This window comes from Prionailurus bengalensis, chromosome C1 (genome assembly GCF_016509475.1).
Source record: "Prionailurus bengalensis isolate Pbe53 chromosome C1, Fcat_Pben_1.1_paternal_pri, whole genome shotgun sequence".
NCBI lineage: Eukaryota > Metazoa > Chordata > Mammalia > Carnivora > Felidae > Prionailurus > Prionailurus bengalensis.
Window position 1 is genome coordinate 166,389,211 of NC_057345.1, and position 20,547 is coordinate 166,409,757.

General features: G+C 34.6%; 1 protein-coding gene across 2 annotated transcripts in view; it reads left to right on the forward strand.

Moving 5' to 3' along the window:
• AGPS (alkylglycerone phosphate synthase) overlaps positions 1-20,547 on the forward strand; it is a 144,190-nt gene that overhangs the window by 55,859 nt on the left and 67,784 nt on the right. For both annotated transcript variants that reach the window (XM_043577137.1, XM_043577138.1), the window contains exons 8-10: positions 163-243; positions 15,029-15,154; positions 17,857-17,965. In XM_043577137.1, coding sequence (XP_043433072.1) covers positions 163-243; positions 15,029-15,154; positions 17,857-17,965 — 316 coding nt within the window. The remainder of the gene's footprint in view (positions 1-162; positions 244-15,028; positions 15,155-17,856; positions 17,966-20,547) is intronic.

The following is a 20,547-nucleotide window of genomic DNA, read 5'->3' on the forward strand; positions in this document are numbered from 1 at the left end:
TGTCATGTTTTATAGTCTGGGATAAATGGAATTTTGTAGTGAGGGTAACCCTACTTGCTTATTTTCTGTCTTGTAACTTGCTACCTTGAATTAGGAAGCTATATTTCCTGAGAAAATGTCAATAGTTCATAGAGATGAGAACTTTTTCTTCATTTGCAACAGAATCGAATCCTCTGGGTTGATGAGAACAATCTGACAGCTCATGTAGAGGCTGGTATAACAGGACAGGATTTGGAAAGACAGGTATGTTACTTTCTTTAATTAACATTTTCAAAATTGCTGTATGTCCTCTCTATGAATGGAGTACCTTTCATAGTACATTCACTGAGCAAATTTGTTCAGCTTTTATTGTGGGTCAGGCATTGAGCTAGATACTGAGGATACGGTAGTGAATAAGACACCATCCCTTACCTTTGGAAAGCTTACATTACAATAGAAAATTAGATAGACACTTATGATTCAGAATGAGAATTGCAAGGTGAAGGCTGAATGCAGGGTATTGTGGCTCATCAAATGGGGTTAGGAGGGAAGGAACTGGACAAAGAAGGTATTGCAGAGAATGCAGCTTTTAAAATGAGACTTCAGGATAAGTGAAAGCAAAAAAGTTAATGGGAGTGAAGGGCAGCTGTTGCTCTTGGGGACCTGCAGACAGCTGAGTGTGGCTGAGGTCTAGTGTGTGTGTGGGAGGACACACATTCTATATGTTGGGTGGGTGTATGTATAGCAGTGGTAGAGGATGAAGCCAGGAAAACATGAAGAGATCAGACTATAAAGGAGCCTTATAAAGCCCCTTCTAGAAGTGTGAACTTTACCTCTGTATTCAGGTAGTTCTGGCTAGCTCCTGTGTGGAGGATAGATGGAGGGGCACATGAAGGTGGGTAAGAGGCTCTGGCATAATTCAGGCAAGAACTGATAGTGACAATAAAAGAGTAGAAATGGAGCAAAGTGAAACATATTGGACATAGAATTCTCAGAAGTTGATGATAAATTGGATCAACTGGGTAGATGTTGGTATTTGCTATTAATTGAACTTTTCAGTGCCTAATTTCATTGAAAACTGCCCATCTCATGAATTAGTCAAACTCTTGGAGACCTTGTAACACTTTTTGGTATCCTGATGAATTTTTGGAAAGCTTGAGGTTCCTTTCATGGATTCTAAGCATGTAATTATTAAAATGTATTGATTTTCAACCTCCACAAACATGGTCAGGATGACTATAACTCAGCTGTTGTAAATAAAAATCAGAAAGTTTAATTTGTTGTTAATAATACTGACCACTTTGTTCTACTTGAGTTACAGAGACTCCTCCCTTCTACATTTTAATGGGACATGGAGATGAGATGGTTGTCGATCTTTTTTTAATTGTCTTTTTCCTTATTTCTTGGTAAAAAGTTGAATGAAATTGGTATGCCACTGACCATTCCTGGATGAAAGGCTTTGAAAAAAATATTAGATTATTATCTTTATTTTTGATTTAATGAACTAAGAACTGGATGAAATTGAACATATTGGTTGAGGCAGTGTTAAAGATCTTCAATAAGTCAAGGTTTTATAGAAGTCAAAGTAATTACCTTTGTTAATTACTATAGTTTATAATATAATGAACTTAATACACACACACACACACACAATGAACTTAAGTGGGGCAGAATAATAGTATTTAATGAAAAAAAACCTGTAAAAAGTCCTGTATTAGTCTTCCATTATGTCTGAATGAGGCCCTAGCAACACAGCAATTTTTTTATAACAAAAAGTGGCCTTTCATGTCTCTAATTTTATGTCTTTGATTATAGCATTTGATGTAGTATTTTAACCTTTCCAAGTTTTTTTTTTAAAGGTTAGAATTAAAATTCAACGAACATATTTCCTTGAAATTTAAATGACATTTTCCTAGACTAGGAACTTCTGATATTTTACCTACTAGTTCATTTCCCTAAATGCCAATATAGAACTTTCTTTTTTGCCTCCAGTAGACTGTAATGTAGTTTCTATAGCTGTTTCAATCCCAGTTCAAGTTTTTCCTCATTAAACTTCTGTACCCTTCAGTTTCTTAATCAGCTGAGGTAACCAGCTTAAAACATCCTGCTTTTTCCTTCTAGAAATTCTTAAATGACACAAATGTATTAGCTGGGTAGCACAGGTTTTAATCTCTTCAGCTTATAGATTTACACTGATTTTAATATATATAAGATTTAAGAGAGGTCATTATTATTTCAATTGTGGATTTGGGAATTTGTTTCTAGGCTTATTAAAGTTTTGGCTACTGTATTTTATTAGTTAATAGTCTGGGGATGTGTGACTTACGTTTTTACTCCCAAGGACTCGTTTCCCTGTGCCTTAGTTTCTTTATCTATGAAATAGAGGTAATAATTCCTACTTTATATATATTTTAGGAAGAAATAAGTTAATCATGTAAAGTGCTTAGAACTTTTATTCATTTCACTAATTTTTATTGAGCACTATCTGTACTTCATTGAAGCACAGCTGACTTTAAATATTCCTTTTATGTGCCAAAGACTTCTATATTTATAACATCATCTTAGAATTCTTTCTTGAACTCTATAGAGACTTACATTTTCAGTTGCCCTGTTGATGTCTCCACTTTGCATATATAATAGACATTTTAAACTCAATATTTTAAAAATTGAATTTCCGTTTTCCCTTCACAATTTGCTTATTCTTTATCCTTCTCATTCTCAGTTGATGGGAATTCAGTTCTTGTGCAGCTTGGGGCAATATCCTTGGAGTCATTTGTTCTTGTTTCACTTTATAATAATTTCACTGAGGTATAATTGGCATACAATAAATTTCACTTATTTAAAATTTACAACTTGAGGGGCGCCTGGGTGGTGCAGTCGGTTAAGCGTCCGACTTCAGCCAGGTCACGATCTCGCGGTCCATGAGTTCGAGCCCCGCGTCGGGCTCTGGGCTGATGGCTCAGAGCCTGGAGCCTGTTTCCGATTCTGTGTCTCCCTCTCTCTCTGCCCCTCCCCCGTTCATGCTCTGTCTCTCTCTGTCCCAAAAATAAATAAACGTTGAAAAAAAATTTTTTTTAATAAAAATAAAAATAAATAAAATTTACAACTTGATATGTTTTGGTACACAAGTATAACCATGAAACCATCACCACAATCAAGATAATGAACACATGTACCAAACCTAAAGATTTACTCTTGCTTCTTTATAATCCTCTCTATCCCAGTCTTAACCCCACCCCTGGCAGTCATTGATCTGCTTTCTATCACTGTAGATTTGTTCATATGTGCTACAGTTGTACTAAATCTAATCATGCACTCTTTTTGAGGGTAGATTGAGGGTATGACTTCTTTCGCTAGGCATAATTGAGATTAATGAATATTGTTGCATGTATCAATTAGTTTATTCCTTTTTATTGCTCAGTAGTATTCCATCATATAGATATACGACTATTTATCCATTCACTTATTGTTGAATATTTGGATTATTTCCAGTTTGAGGCTGTTACAAATAAAGCTGCTATGAACATTCATGTGCAAATCCTTGTATTGACATATACTTTCATTTCTCTTGGGTAAAAAATCAAAAAATGAAATGGCTAAATCAAATGGTAGGTACATATTTACATTTTTGAAAAACTACCAAACATGTTCCCAGAGTGCATCATTTTATATTCCTACTAGCACTGTGTAAGAGTTCCAGTTTCTCTACATCTTCTCCAATATTTGTTAATGTTTTAGGCATTCTAGTAGATGTGTTACAGTATCTCATTGTGGTTTTAATTTGTATTTTTCTAGTTAGTAGTGATGTTGAACATCTTTTCAAGTGCTATTTGCCATCCATATATCTTCTCTGGTGAGGTGTCTGTTCAAGTTATTTGCCCAATTTTTAAATTGGGTTGTTTATTTTCTTATTGTTGAGTTTTGAGAATTCTTTACATATTCTGGATATACGTCCTTTTGCAGGTATATACTTCAGAAATATTTTCTCCCAGTCTGTGGCTTGTCTTTTCATTCTCTTGACAGAGTCTTTTGAAGAAAAGATGTTTTTTATTTTGATGAGTTTCAAAACATATTTAAGTTTTTACTTTATATATCATGCTGTTGCTGTCATGCTTTGCTTTAGCTTAGGATACAAAGATTTTCTCCCATTTAAGTTTCATAGTTTTTATTTTACATTCAAGTTTCTGATGAGTTTTGAAGGTTTTTGAGTTAATGTTTATGTATGGTGCAAAGGATGGATTGAAGTTCTTTTTTTTTTTTTTTTTTTTTGCATATGGCTATCCAGTATTTTCAGCACCATTTGTTGAAAAGATTACCCTTTTTTCTTTTTTTTTTTTTTTTTTTTTTTTTTTTTTTTTTTTAATTTTTTTTTCAACGTTTATTTATTTTTGGGACAGAGAGAGACAGAGCATGAACGGGGGAGGGGCAGAGAGAGAGGGAGACACAGAATTGGAAACAGGCTCCAGGCTCTGAGCCATCAGCCCAGAGCCCGACGCGGGGCTCGAACTCACGGACCGCGAGATCGTGACCTGGCTGAAGTCGGACGCCTAACCGACTGCGCCACCCAGGCGCCCCAAGATTACCCTTTTTTCATTTGACTTAGCACCATCATAAAAAGTTTGTTGTCCATATATGTGTGCATCCTGGGCTCTATTTTGTTTCATTGATCTTTTGTATATCTTTATGCCAGTACCAGATAGTTTGGATCACTGCAGCTGTATCATAAATCTTTTTCAAAGTTGTTTTGGCTATTTTAGGTTATTTGTATTTCCCTATGAAATTTATAATCACCTGTGAACTTTTTTTTTTAAACAAAAAAAGCCTGTTGAGATTTGATTGAGATTGCATTGACTCTTTGTCAATTTGGGGAGAACTGACCTCTTAATAATATCGATTCTTTTGACCCAGGAACATGGTATGTCCCTAGTTTTTTTTATGTCTATAATTTCTCTTAGTAGTATCTTGTGTTTTTTTTGTAAAATCCTTCATGTTTTTTAAAATAAGCTTCATCCCTAAGTATTATATATATTTTTGATGCTATAGTAAATGGTATTTAAAAAATTTGGCGTGGGGGGGACACTTGGGTGGCTCTGTTGGTTAAGCGTTTGACTCTCGGTTTTCGCTCAGGTCACTATCTTGCGGCTTAATGGGTTCAAATCCTACATTAGGCTCTGTGCTGGCAGTGTGGAGCCTGCTTGGGATATTCTGTCTCTCTCTCTCTCTCTCTCTCTTCTCCCCCCCACCTCCCGTTGCTCTCTCTGCCCCTTTCCCACTCGTGCTCTCTGTCTCTCTCAAAATAAATGAATAAACCTAAAAAAATTTTTTTTCAGTTTCTGAATGTTCTTTATTAATATGTGTAAATACATTTGAGAGTCTAGAGATTACTAAAAAAGTACACAAGAAAAAAGTGTAGAAATACAATTGATTTTTGTGTACAGATCTTATATCTAACAACCTTGCTAAATTCATGAATTCTAAAAGTTTTCTTATAGCTCCTATTGGATTTTCTATATATATGATCATGTCCTTTCTTAATAAAGACAGTTTTACTTCTTTCCTTCCAATCTGTATGCCTTTATTCCCTTTTCTCACCTGATTGTGGTGGTTTGTGCTTAATACAATGTTGAAAAGAAGTGAAAGTGGACATCCTTGCATTATTCCTGATTTAGGAGAAATGCATTTAGTCCTTTACCATTAAGTGTGATGTTAACTATAGGTTGTTGTTGTTGCTTTGGTTTTGTAGATACCCTTTATCAAGTTGAGGAAGTTTTTTCTGTTTTAGTTTTCAGAGTTTTTATTAGGAATGGATTTTGTATTTTGTCGAATTCTTTTTTGTGTGTTAGGGGGGAAGATAAGGTAATTTGAGGCCATTCCTCTTTTTAAATAAAGCTGATTTTCATTACTTTAAATTTCCCCCAACTACTGCTGTAGTGGTATTCTACAAATTTTGATATGTCTATTCATTTTCATTCATTTCAAAGTACTGTATTTTTCTACTTCCTTTTTGATTTTTTTCTTTGACCATTGGATACTTACAAGTTGTTTAATTTCTAATTATTGGGGGGATTTTTCCAGGCATCTTTCTGTTACTGATTTCCATGTTAATATCATTGTGTTCAGAAAACATTTATATGATACGAATCTTTTCAACTTAATTGATATTTCTTTTATGGCCCACAGTAAGGTCTGTCTTAAGAATGTTCTATCTATACTTGAAAAGAATTTGTCTTCTGATGCTATTGGTTGAGAGTAGTCTACAATTGTTGATTAGGTCAAATTGATTTACAGTGTTGTTTAGGTCTTCTATATTTTTTCTTATTTTCTGTCTACTTGTTCTATCATTTATTGAGAGAGGAGAATTAACCTATCACCTATCATTGTAGACCTGTCTTTTTTTTTTCCTTGCAGTTCTGTCAGTTTTCTTCTTTTCATCTTGATTAATGAACCATTTTCTTTCCTCTGAAATCTGCTTCATCTAATATTAAAATAGCCATTCCAGTTTTCTTTTGATGGTTGTTAACTTGGGATATCTTTTCCTTTTTCCATTCTTTTAACTGATTTTTATTTTTATACTTAAAAATTTTCTTGTAGACACCATAAAATTGGGTCTTTTCCTTTTTATCTAACCTGACAGTCTCTACCTTTAATTGGGATATTTAGACTATTTACCTTCAATGTAATTTATTGACGTGGTTCAGTTTAAATTGTCATTTTGGTATTTGTTTTCTGTATTTTCCATCTGTTTTTTTTTCTTTTCCACTTTTACTAACTTTTTGGATTAAACATGTTTTTTGATACCATTTTATCTGTTTTGTTTCTTTATTAGCTATAACGTTTTGTTTTGTTTTATTGTAAAGGTTGTTTTAGGGTTTATAGTATATGTCTTTAATTTAAAACAGTCTATCTTCAAGTGATAATATAACATCCCACTTCAGAGTTTAGTAGAAGAACCTTACAGTATTATATTCATTTTCCCTTCATCTACTTTGTGCTATTGTTGTCATATATTCTGCTTTTACATATGGTATAAAGCCTACAATATATTATTACTACTTTTGTTGAAATAATCAATTATCTTCTTTTAAAGATATTTAAATAACAAAAGAAAATATCTTATATATTTATCCATCTAGTTACCCTTTCCAATGTTTTTAATTCCATTTGATGTTATTTTCCTTCTGCTTGAAGGACTTCTTTTATTATTTTTTGTGACAGCATTGTATTTATCTTTAAGTAAGCTCTACATGCAATATGGGTCTTAAGATTGTGACCCTGAGATCAAGAGTTGCATGCTCTACTGACTAAGCCAGCCAAGCGCTCCTTTCTTTTATTATTTATTATTTTTATTTTTTTAATGTTTATTTATTTGGGGGGGGGGGAGGAGGAGTAGAGAGAGAGGGAAACACAGGATCTGAAGCAGTCTCCAGGCTCTGAACTGTCAGCACAGAGCCCAACGCGGGGCTTGAAGCCACAGACCACGAGATCATGACCTGAGCCAAAGTCGGACATAAACTGATTGAGCCACCCAGGCGCCCCTCTATTTTTATTGTTTTAAGTTTGTTTTAATTCCAGTATAGTTAATATGCAGTGTTATATTAGTTTCAGAGATGCAGTACAGTGATTCAGCAGTTCTGTACATTAATCAGTGCTCATCATGATAAGAGTACTCTCAATACTCTTTACCTGTTTTCACCCATTCCCTCACCAACCTCTCCTCTGGTAACCATTAGTTTGTTCTCTATAGTTAAGAATCTGTTTTTTGGTTCATTTCTGTTTTTCTTTGTTCCTTTGTTTTCTTTCTTAAATTTGAAGGATTTCTTTTAAATATTTTTAGTGTGAGTCTGCTGTTCATGAATTCTTTCTACTTTTGTTTGCTAAAAATCTTCATTTCATTTTTTAACACTTTATGGTTTTTTAGAGAAGTTTTAGGTTTACAACAAAATTGAGAAGAAAGTACAGAGGTTTCCATATGTACCCTGTCCCCACACGTAACATAGCCTTCCCCATTATCAACATCATTCACCAGAATGGTGGGGTTTTTTGTTTGTTTGTTTTACCAAGGATGAACCTATGTTGGCACATCATAATTACCTAAAGCTCATAGTTTATCTTAGGGTTCACTTTTGTGTTGTATATTCTATAGGTTTGGACAAATATATAATGACATAAGTATCCAACATTATAATATTATATAGAATATTTTCACTACCCTAAAAATCCTCAACTCATCTCTCTCCCTCCTACTCCTGGCAACTTCTGACCTTTCTATTATCTTCATAGTTTTGCTTTTTCCAGAATGTCTTATAGGTGGAATCATAGAGTATGTAGCCTTTTTAGATTGGCTGCCTTAATTTAGTAATAATTCATTTAAGGTTCCTTCATGTCTTTTCATGGCTTGATAGCTCATTTCTTTTTAGCACTGAATAATTTCCGTTGTCTGGATTTACCATAGCTTATTTATCTGTTTACCTACTGAAGGACATCTTGGTTGCTTCCAAGTTTTGGCAATTTGTGAATAAGCTGCTATAAACATTTGTGTGCAGGTTTTTATGTGGACATAAGTTTTCAACTCCTTTGAGTAAATACCAAAGTGGAGAATTTCTGGATGGTAAGAGTATGTTTAGTTTTGTAAGAAACCACCAGATAGTCTTCCATAGAGGCTCTGTGCCATTTTGCATTCCCACCACCATTATATGAGAGTTCCTGTTGCTCCATGTCCTCATCAGCATTTAGTGTTGTCAGTGTTCTGGATTTTGGCCGTTCATATAGGTGATATCTTGTTGTTTTAATTTTTGTTTCCCTGATGATATATGATGTGAAGCATCTTTTCTTATGGCTTATTTGCTATCTTTGGTGAGGTCCGTTAAGATCTTTGGCCCATTTTTAAATTGGATTGTTTTCTTATTGTTGAGTTTTAAGAGTTCTTTGTATTATTTGAGATAACCATCTTCTATCAGGTGGGTTTATTATTTTTATCTTTGGCCATTTTTTTTTCCAAGCTTGTGGTTTGTTTTATAATTTCCTTATATTATTTTTGCAGAGCAGACATTTTTAATTTTAATGAAGTCTCGGGGCGCCTGGGTGGCGCAGTCGGTTAAGCGTCCGACTTCAGCCAGGTCACGATGTCGCGGTCCGTGAGTTCGAGCCCCGCGTCAGGCTCTGGGCTGATGGCTCAGAGCCGGGAGCCTGTTTCCGATTCTGTGTCTCCCTCTCTCTCTGCCCCTCCCCCGTTCATGCTGTGTCTCTCTCTGTCCCCCAAAAAATAAATAAACGTTGAAAAAAAAAATTAATTTTAATGAAGTCTAGCTTATCAGTTATTTCTTTCACGGATTGTGTCTTTGGTGTTGTATCTAAACATCGTATCCAAGTTCATTGCACTTTTCTTCTTTGTTATCTTTTGGGAGTTTTATAATTTTGCATTTTACATTTAGATCCATAATCCACTTGAATTCATTTTTGTAATGGATGTTTTTAGATTCATTTCTTTTTTTGCATGTGGATGTTTAGTTGTTTTAGCAATATTTATTGAAAGGCTATTTTGTTCCATTGTATTCCTTTGCTCTTTTTTTTATTAAAAAAATTTTTTTTAATGTTTTTATTTATTTTTGAGAGAGGGAGAGAGCATGAAGCAGAGGAGGGGCAGAGAGAGAGACACACAGAATCTGAAGCAGGCTCCAGGCTCTGAGCTGTCAGCACAGAGCCCAATGCGGGGCTCAAACTCATGAACCGTGAGATCATGACCTGAGCCGAAGTCAGACGCTCAACTGATTGAGCCACCCAGACACCCCTTGTCTTTGCTCTTTTATCTAAGATCAGTTAAGTATATCTCTGGGCTCTCTGTTCTGTTCCATTGATCTATTTTTTGGTTCTTTCCCAAAACCACATTGTTTTGATTCCTTAGTTTTGTAGTAACTCTTGAAGTTGGGCAGTGTCAGTCTACTTCCTGGCTCTTAGTTCTCCTTCAAATTGTGTTGGCTATTCTGGGCTTTTTTGCCTTTCTATATAGACTTTAGGGTTAGTTTGTCAATATCTATAAATAACTTGGGATTTTGGTTGGGATTGTTACACTGAATCTATAGATCAATTTGGGAAGAACTTACATCTTGATAATGTTGAATCTTCCATGAATATGAAATATCTCTTCATTTATTTAAACCTTTGATTTTATTCATCAGAGTTTTCATCATAGATCTTGTACACATCTGTTAGATTTATACCTAAGTATTTCATTTTGGGGGCTCTAATATAAATGGTATTATGTTTTAAATTTTAAATTCCACTTGTTCCTTGTTGGTATATAGGAAAGCAATTGAATTTTGTGTATAAATCATGTATCCTGTAATCTTGCTTTAATTGCTTATTAGTTCGAGGTCACCACCTGTGTTTTCAAAGATATTTTAACTGAGTGTAGAATTGTAAGTTGACAGTGTTTTTCCTTCAGTAATATAAAGATGTTGCTTTGCTCTTGTCTCACTTTACTGTTTCTGACAAGAAATTAGATGTTACCCTTATCTTTGTTCATATGTACATTCTGTGTTTTTTTCCTCTGGTTGCTTTTAAGATTTTCTTATTTCTGGTTTGAATATTTTGATTGTGATGGACTTGGTGTAGTTTTTTGTGTGTTTCTTATATTGAAGATTTGTTGAGCTTCCTTTATTTTTTGGTTTATAGTTTTCATCACATTTGGAAAATTTTTGGCTATTATTTATTTCTTCAAATATCTGTCCCTCCCTCCCTAACCTGACCTTTAGGGACTGTTTACTCATGCATTAGGCTGTTTGAAGTTCCACAGCTCACTGCTGCTCTTTTCAGTTTTTTCTTTAGTTTCTTTTGCTATGTCTTAGAGTTCACTAATCTTTTATTTGCTGAGTATATTTTACTCTTAACCCCATCAAGTGTATTTTTTTTTCTTTTATCTCCAACATTGTATTTTTTACTTTTTTTAGATGTTTAATTTGGGTCTTTCTGTGTTTTCTGTGTCGACTCTTTGAACATATGGAATACAGTTAAATAACTCTTCTGATGTCCTGGTCAGCTAATTATAACGTCTCTGTTAGTTCTAGGTTGGTTTTGATTATTCACCTCATAATGATTATTTCCCTCATTATAGGTTGTGTTTTCCTGCTTCTTTGTATGCTTAGTAATTTTTTTATTAAGTACCAGACATCATGAATATTATCTTACTAGGTCTTAGATATTTTTCAATTCTATAAAAAGTATTTTTTAGCTTTTTTCTGGGATGTAGTTATTTGGAAATCGTTTGATCCTTTAGTTATTGCTTCTATGATCTTTTAGGTGGATTCAGAGAAGTGCTCAATCTGAGACTAATCATTCCTCATTAGTGAGGAATGACCATCCTGGGTGTTCTACCTCATGTTCTGTGAAGGAAAAGTATTCCAAGTCAGGCTGGTGGGAACAGGTTTCTGGCCCTGTATGAGTCCTGGTACTTTTCTGTAATCAGTTTGGATTATTTTTTCCTCGGGTCCTGGGTAGTTTCCTCACTTATATGTGCTTTTCATTGCTCTGCTGACTACTTGAGGGGGACCATCTGCCAGTCTCCAGGGTTCTCTCTCTGTGCTGCTCTCTTCTCTTTGGTACTTTGTCTTGTGAATTCTAATGCTTTGGTTTTCCACAACTCCAAACTCCCATCTCCTCACCTCACAGTGTTTTCCAGAGTTGTGCCTGGATTCCCTTTCTCTGCATTGCAGCCAGGAGTTAAGCCAGGGACAGTCATAGTGTTCATTTCCTTTATTTGCTTTCTCATAAGCAGTCCTTTGTTACCTCATGTCCAGTGTTTAAAGACTTTTGTTTGGGGTTTTTTGTTTTTTTCATGTGAGAGGGTAAATCTAGTTCCTTTTTGCTTCAACTTGGGTAGAGGCAGATGTCCCTGCTGTACTTTTAGTTTTTTCATTACACTTCTAATTGTTCTGTCTTAATTTAATTATGTTTCTTGTTAACTTCAGTCCCTTCTTTGTATAATAACAAGCTCTACAATCTAGGATTTGCTCTTAGTAATATTTCTGAGGCTTAGAGCATAAGGAGTCAGTAAATATTTGTTGTCTTAATATTGAATGGGGTACAGAAGTAAGATAATATTCTTATTCCTTTTTATGGCATACAGATGGAGAGGAGAGGTGATTTTGTTTAAAAGGGATATTTGGTTAACTGTATGAGTTAAATCTGTAAATCTTTCTTCAGATTTTTCTTAGCAGCTAATGGCATTAACAAAGACATAGCAAAGGCACAGACTTTTAAAAGAAGTGGCTGAATGTATATGATCAGAGATACCATTAATTAAGCACTTAACTATATGCCAAAAATTGTTTCTTATTAGTGTACTGTAGCATGCAAATTTTCTGGGAAGCATAATAATAAATGACAAGTTTCAAATTCAGCTTCTTAACCATTCACTTATTCACTTACCTAGTAGGCAGGTTGTTAGGTTTTAAAGAAGTAGATTTAAAATGGTGTGCTGGGTAGAGCTCCCTGAGCATAGAGACAGTCTTTTTTCTCCCTCCCTCCCTCCCTCCCTCCCTTCCTTTCTTTCTTTCTTTCTTTCTTTCTTTCTTTAATCCTCATTTCATAGCTTTACATGACTTTATAATTGGAGAAGGTAATGAACTAGCCTACCAGACATAAGAGGCATATTATTACATCTAATATTGATGTACTTACAGAAGCAGTATAGATTTAATTTGCTTTGGTGTAGGTAACATGGAGATTTTTGTCATGAGAATATGTGAAAGCTCTCTGTTTAGTGCTTAGGGCATCTAAGGGCTCTATTGCCGGAGTCCAGCTCCAGCAGGTTCCCGAAGGATGAACGGCGTTGGCAAAAAAGTGAAAATAAAACAAAACAAAAATAAAAGTGGACACAGACAACAGCAGTGTGTTGTTTATGAAAGCAGGCCACTTTGTTGTGGCAAACGTGGCATTATATTTGTTAGCAATTTCTTTGTAGCATGCGCCATCTATGTTTTCTAGCATTATCTAATTCTAAAAATGTTCCTATGTATAATCACCCTTTAAGGAATAACATGGTTATTTTCTCATAACATTCCCTCCTGCCCTTTGCTTATTGATTAATTTCTTACTTTATTTTCATTATGTATCTATGTTTATCTATAATCTATAGAGCATTTGCTTTGCTGTTTTCATGAAAGGTCATCTATCTCTCAACACCTCAAGTGGAACAGTTACAGGACATGACCTCTTAGTTATTTTCCTGAACCACTTGTGGTTTGAGGAACAAGTGTTCGCCTCGGTCCAAGTGTGAGGAGGAGGCCAAGAGGGCGTTAGGAACCCATGCCTTATGCATTCTCAGAGAGACAATGCACCTAGGAACTAATGAACCGTTCTGTACTTTAACCGACTAGGTTCAGTCATCATCTGGAATGCCTCCTGGGGGCCAAGTGGGCCTAGGGGTTGGAGTATCTTGTGCCCACAGATTCACTCCTTAGTTGCTGGAGTGGGGCTTTTAAATCCATTTATTCCTTCCTTGGCTGGGAAATGTATGGGGCTATCCTTCCTTTAGGTAGAGGAGTCTTTATAGGGGGTGGCAAGGGCTAGATGTAGGGCCGCACAGTTTCCTTGCGGAACCTTATTTCCTTCCCCAATGGTTCTTTTCCCAGGGGGCCTGTTGAGGGCAGTTCCCCAACAGACAATTCCCCAGGTACTTTTATTAAGGCCAAATTACACAAAAGCAGGAGTACAAGAAGCTTCACTGTCGGTGGGCCGCCCTGCAGTCCCGATCCGTCCACACCCGGGCCCTGCCGTCAGGCTGGTTGGATAGCTCGGCTTCTGGCACTCTATAAATGTTTTTTCTTTTTCTTCTAATTTCAGAAAAATTGAGTACTAATGGTCTTTTTTTTTTTTTTTTTTGAGAGTAAATAGTACAAATATAGATTGGGAACTAGAAAGAAATATAAAATAACAGTCTGATGATCTTCATTTTAAAATTGTTCATTCATGTATTTAAGCTCCTTATTTGTGAGTAGTTAATAACCTCTTAAAATTAAATAAACATTTTGAATATTTAGTGAAAATAATCTATTAACAGTTGATGTCTTTCTAAATCTTTTTTTCCTAGCAAAACAATTAGAAAAGTAAATAATTTGTAACTTACCAGGTTCTCTCACTTTGGATCACAACTTTTACACCATACTTAACAGATACAAACATAGCTGACATATTCTACATCTCTGCATGGCTTACTTGAAAAATAGAAGCAGTTGCTTAACTGGATGACTATCAAAACGGTCAATACAGATTGATGGGCTTGAGTGCAGTAGACAGTGGATGTGCAGATGGTGGTGTCTGTACCATTTGACATGAGATGGCTGAGTCTTTAAAATGATTTCAGTGGAATGGCTTTGGTGGTGTTGCAGTAAAGGGCATCCATTCAACTTCAGGTGCTGTGCAGATGGCAAAGCCAAGCTAATATAGAAAAATGAGAAACAAGTGACTATTTAATGTACAGGAATGCATGATCTGCATCACAAATAAATGATGGTATTACATACAGGAAACCTAGCCAGATGGCTGTACATTAAAACACATGACTCCTTGAGAGAATTAAGTACAGGCAATTTGCTTAGATTTTGTGCAGGCCTGCTGCATATTATATTAGGGTAGGGAGATCAGAAGATTAAGTGCTTTATTTATTGAAAGTGTTTAGGTGAAGTTGGCAGTTATTTAAGCATAATCTGATCTCCATAAGTACTTAAGTTGTGTCTTTGTGGTTAAAAACAAAGTAGGGAGAGTAGTTGGTATTTTAAAATAAAAGGATCTAATGAAGAAGATTGGCTAGCAAACCTGTGGAATTGTCTTTTGGTCCACATTTTTCAGTTTTGTAAGGTTTTCCACTAGGCAAAAGCTTAAAAATTGTTTTGGATGAGCATGACAAAAGTATTTCTTTTTCTATATAGGTTTTAATGAGTCCAAATACCAGTGACAGGTAGACATTTTAAAGTGTGAAGAGTTAATGTGTTGAGTGCTGTGTTAAATGGGATCATTTTCACTAGTAAAATATTACATTTTTTTTGTTTTTCAGCTTAAAGAAAGTGGTTATTGTACAGGTCATGAACCGGATTCCCTGGAATTCAGCACTGTGGGAGGATGGGTATCTACTCGGGCATCGGGCATGAAAAAGAATATCTATGGCAATATTGAGGACCTGGTAAATTTTTTTCTGGTTATTATGTAATAATTGATTAGTCTATTATTATAAAGTGATTAAAGGCTTTTTTTTAGAGTTGGATGGTAGAGCCCTACCAAAAGTATACCCTTTTTGATTATAGTAAAGTTGACTATGTATAATGGAAGCAGTTAAAAGATAAATGTGATCATTATTTATGAGTGCTCCTTTTCAAGTGACTGATATTTAAGCTTTGTAGATGCTTCATAGTATCAGTTGTAAAATGTATAAATATTATTTTATAAGCCTCATGGAGTCTCAGTCTTCAGCTACCAAGGTTTTAGTCTATTTAGGTGATCTCATCACTGCTACTCTTTTTGTGCCTTAGGAGAGTTTATACTTAATTTTCTTAAAAATTGTTTTCTGTATACAATTAAAGAGCCTGATTGAAAATGTCCTAGTAGGTGGCAGTATCACCAATAATGGTTTATGTGCACCCCATTTTATTTAAACTCATCTGGTACCAGTGGTCTTGGAATTAGTGCGATAATAATTTAACTATGGACATCCTGGCTAGGGATTAGGTATCATTTGTTCCATCTGTAGCTTTCCCAGTGAGTAGTTGTATGATCTTGTACAAATTAGATCACCTTTCTAAATTTCAGTTTCCTTTTCTGTAAAGTAGAATGACATTCACTGCGCAGACTTATTTTAAGTGTGTATTATAAACACTTAAAATGTTTGCACTACCTTGTTTTTTTTTAATTGAGGATATTTTAGAAATCACTATTTTTTTTTTTTTTTTTGCAAATTCAATTTCAGAGGAGAGAATTTAATCCTTTTGCTATTGGATTGTTAAAAACTTTATCATAGTTAAGCAAACATTTAGTACTGCTAAAGCATGTAATTTATTTTAATCCTTTTTTTGAAAATCCTTAAGATCACAAATTATAAGCACATATCCTAATGTGCTTATTTACATGTGTATACCTAGCTTTTAATATAAAAAAGAATGATGCTGTGTTTGATCTAGTCTTTAAACTGTTATCAATATATTAACTTATAAATGAACATAGATGTGCACATCGTTTTTAGAATGCATATAATTCTTTTACCAATAATTCAGAGTTTATTAAAGTAACTCCCTATTAATGAATGTTTAAATTATTCTTGATTTTAAAATTGTAGAAAATAAAGGGGAAAGTATCCTTTTTAGTAATTTCTTTAGTATACATCTTTTTAATCACTTTCTTTGGGCAGGTTCCTAGAGCTTGATTTGTTGCATCAAGATGTTTATGTTTTTGTGTCTTTGGGTCTTTATAGCCAAGTTGCTTCATAGAAATTGTTAATCAACATTCCCACTAGCATTATGAGAATCTTTATTTTACTGGACCTTTTATTTATATTTTTGTCTTTTAATTATTTATTTATTTAATTGCTTCTGAACGTAAACTTTTAAAGTGTGCTTATTGGTGATTTTTAGTTTTTGTTTTGTGAATTATTGATGTCCTCTGCTCAGTTCCTTAAATAATAAATAGACTATTTTTGTTTATCTGTCAAAAAGGCATTGCAAAAATGTGTTGGATTTTCACTTAACCATTTCCTGATTTGGATCTCAGGAACTATTTTTGAGTGACCCTTCAATATGCTTACTTCTTTAGTGGTGTGAGACCTATACTACACACATATCTCTTTTCTACTCTTTTTTTTTTTTTAAATGTTTATTTTTGAGAGGGGGAGAGAGAGACAGAGCATGAGTGGGGGAGGGGCAGAGAAGGGTGAGACACAGATTCTGAAGCAGGCTCCAGACTCTGAGCTGTCCTCACAGAGCCCCATGCAGGGCTTGAACTCATGAACTGTGAGATCATGACCTGAGCCGAAGTCAGATGGTTATCTGACTGTGCCACCCAAGCACCCCTCTTTTCTTCTCTTTAATTCAATCACATCATCTCCCTCTTCATCCCATTTTTGACCTGATCATAATTAATATTTCATTTTTTTCACTCTTTTCTACTAAGTGGGCAAAGCAAATAAGTTGTGGGTGGGAATAAGGCAAGAATAAATTTTTTCTTAGAATTCTAAGCATCTGGATCAGTGCTTGATGTGAATAATAGTGCTTCATAAATATTGTTAAACGAGTGGAGGAATGAACCTGTTAAAATATGACCATTGCTTATTTTTTTCATCCTTTAGTTCTTTAAACCAAACTAAATTTGGTTTAAAGAAAAGTGCTTTTCGGGGCGCCTGGGTGGCTTGGTCGGTTAAGCGTCCGACTTCGGCTCAGGTCATGATCTCACGGTCCGGGAGTTCGAGCCCCGCGTCAGGCTCTGTGCTGACGGCTTAGAGCCTGGAGCCTGTTTCCGATTCTATGTCTCCCTCTCTCTCTGCCCCTCCCCTGTTCATGCATGCTCTGTCTCTCTCTGTCTCAAAAATAAATAAACGTTAAAAAAAAAATTTTTTTTAATTAAAAAAAAAAAGTGCTTTTCATTTTTTAAGATGATGAATATACCCAAACCATTAATATTATTAGAATGATTTCCCCCCCTTTTAAAGTTATATAAAACTTATTTTTAGTCTAAGAATTATTAGAAGGTACTAGAATTCTGAAGGGTGTCATCATTTATCACTTAATCCAATGTTTTTAAAAGTAGAGTTTTTTTTAAATATATATGGACGTGTGTATACACACACACACCATTCACTGACAAATATGTAGAATTTATATCGTGCATTGTATTAAACAGGTGGTTCATATAAAAATGGTAACACCTAGAGGTATAATAGAAAAAAGCTGTCAAGGACCTCGTATGTCAACAGGCCCTGATATCCATCACTTCATCATGGGATCTGAAGGTAAATATAACTAAATTTATTATGAAAAAATAGAGGTTAGTGACTAGTTTTGTGAAAATCTGTGATATTGTGATATAAGATCTTTGAAAGAAAGGCATGTTTTATGTATTTAAAGGTGATTTTTTTTTTTAGTTTTATTACTTTAATTTAGTACTTCATAGTAGTTTTTATTATGAGAACATCTTATTAAACATCCTTTTACATTTTGGTTTTATATAGTTTTAGAGATAACTTAGTCTTTTTGGTATTTTATTTTTATTTTAGACGTTTCAGTCCATGATTTTAGGAAGAGTAGCTGTTAAGATTTAAAATGTTTGCTTTAAAATTTTATATTATTCTCTATTCTTGTCTGAATTATCAGGGGGGAAGGGACTGAGAAAGTATTGTGTTAGTGTCTTGTCTTTCTGTAGTTGTATCTTTTGTTACTTGCTATTTGATTCTTTGAAGAAGTGGAATTTAAAATTCTGTTGATTTACATATCTTTTAAAACTTGGTTTTTTTGTTTTTTTACTACTTAACTAGTATTCTTTGCTTGGTTACTTAATGCTGGGTGAACTAGAATGTAGTTCTTTATCTTATACAAAACATTTCATTCCTGTACTGATCAGGAAGAAACTAACCTTCCTTCTATATTGCAAACTAACTGTTATGTGGTGAATTTTATGGATAAGATGAACATAGTCTCTATTTTTCAATTTGTAGAATGGTAGAGAGGGATATCCCTTAAATTCGTAGAAATAAGATAAAACTAGTATTTCTAAATTAATGGAAGAACTCATTACTAATTTAGAAGGTGGTACAAGCTAAAAAAGAGATAGACTTTCAAAACATTTAGCTTATTCATGGATACGAGAGCAATTATAATAAACTAAGGTGAAAGGGCATAAATTTCATCTTTTGATAGTAATATCAAGGAGGGAAAAAATTAAACTGTGTCTCAGTGACATGGTAGAGGTCACCAAGATTTGATGACCAGTGGTACAGCTTAGATATTTTTTCATAATAATCAATGATAAACCTTTGTCAAGATGTTTCAACAGTTTACTCTCATTCCTTTTCTGATAAGTATACTCTTCTATGAAACAATAGAACTACATTTTTAATAAAAAATGTTAAATTCTCTTAAAATAATACAATTCTTTGATAAATATTCTACAACTTTTCATACTAACACATCTAAAAGTTAACTAAAATATGTAACTTTTTGCTATCAGGTGTCAAATTGAATAACAAATAGGTATTAAAACTGATAGGTATTTTTAAAAATATATTTTGTATAATTTTTTTTAATGTTTATTTATTTATTTTTTAATTTTTTTTTTCAACATTTATTTATTTTTGGGACAGAGAGAGACAGAGCATGAACGGGGGAGGGGCAGAGAGAGAGGGAGACACAGAATCGGAAACAGGCTCCAGGCTCTGAGCCATCAGCCCAGAGCCTGACGCGGGGCTCGAACTCCCGGACCGCGAGATCGTGACCTGGCTGAAGTCGGACGCTTAACCGACTGCGCCACCCAGGCGCCCCTTACTGTTTATTTTTGAGAGAGAGTGAGCTAGAGTGAGCAGGGAGGGACAGAGAAAGAGGGAGAGAGAGAATCCCAAGCGCTGACAGCACAGAGCCCGATGCAGGACTCCATCCCACGAACCATGAGATCATGGTTATTAACCGACTGAGCCATCCAGGCACCAAAAGTGATTGTTATTAATTATACTGTTGATGCAATTGGAGTCAACTTTATACATATATATTATCTTTTCAGGTAACCATATCAAACATTTTGTTTTTCTTCCATCACTTAGTATTTTAAAAATTTTGGTTGCTGGGTATTATGCTGGCACACTAAAGGACACAGGTAATAATTGACCTTTATAATACAGTATGATAAATTGTGTGATAGAAGTAAATATAGGCGAAATATAGACAAAGTTTGCATTGATGGATGCTTAAGAAGACCTCTCCAGAGGGGCCTTACCTAAAGCGGTCCTTGAAGGTTGATAAGGAGTTGAGGGAATAAGGTGGGGAGGGAGTTGCCTACAGAGAGAACTGCATGGCAGACTTAAAAGTGAGAACAAGCTATGTCTGCCTTGTGAAGCTGTGAATTTTTCAATATAACTGGAACATAAGATCCAGCTGTAGGGTGGAGTAGGCAGCAGGTCTAGGGGTAAAGTGGTAAAGATTATAGGGTGGCTGGAGAGATAATTTGGTCTTTCATGCCTTTTAAAATAGTTTAAACTGGATCTAAAAGACTGGACTACCTCTCTCAATAGTAAATTATCATATGAATTTAAGGAAGGTAAACTAATAATAAAGTAAGATAAGAAATATGCTAGGGTAAATTACTGTATTTAAATGAGCTCTTATTATAAATATACATGTAAAATGCCATACTGATCTAAAAGCATAACATGAAATCTTTCAGATCTGGATTTCAGTCCTGGTTCTACCACTTACATTTCTGTGACTTTGTGTCAGTTAGGTAATTCTTTATGCTAGTGTCCTCAGCTATAAAATGGGGATAATAAAAGAATCCATCTTCATAAGCTTTTTGTGAGGGTTAAATGAGATTATGATAAGCAGTCTC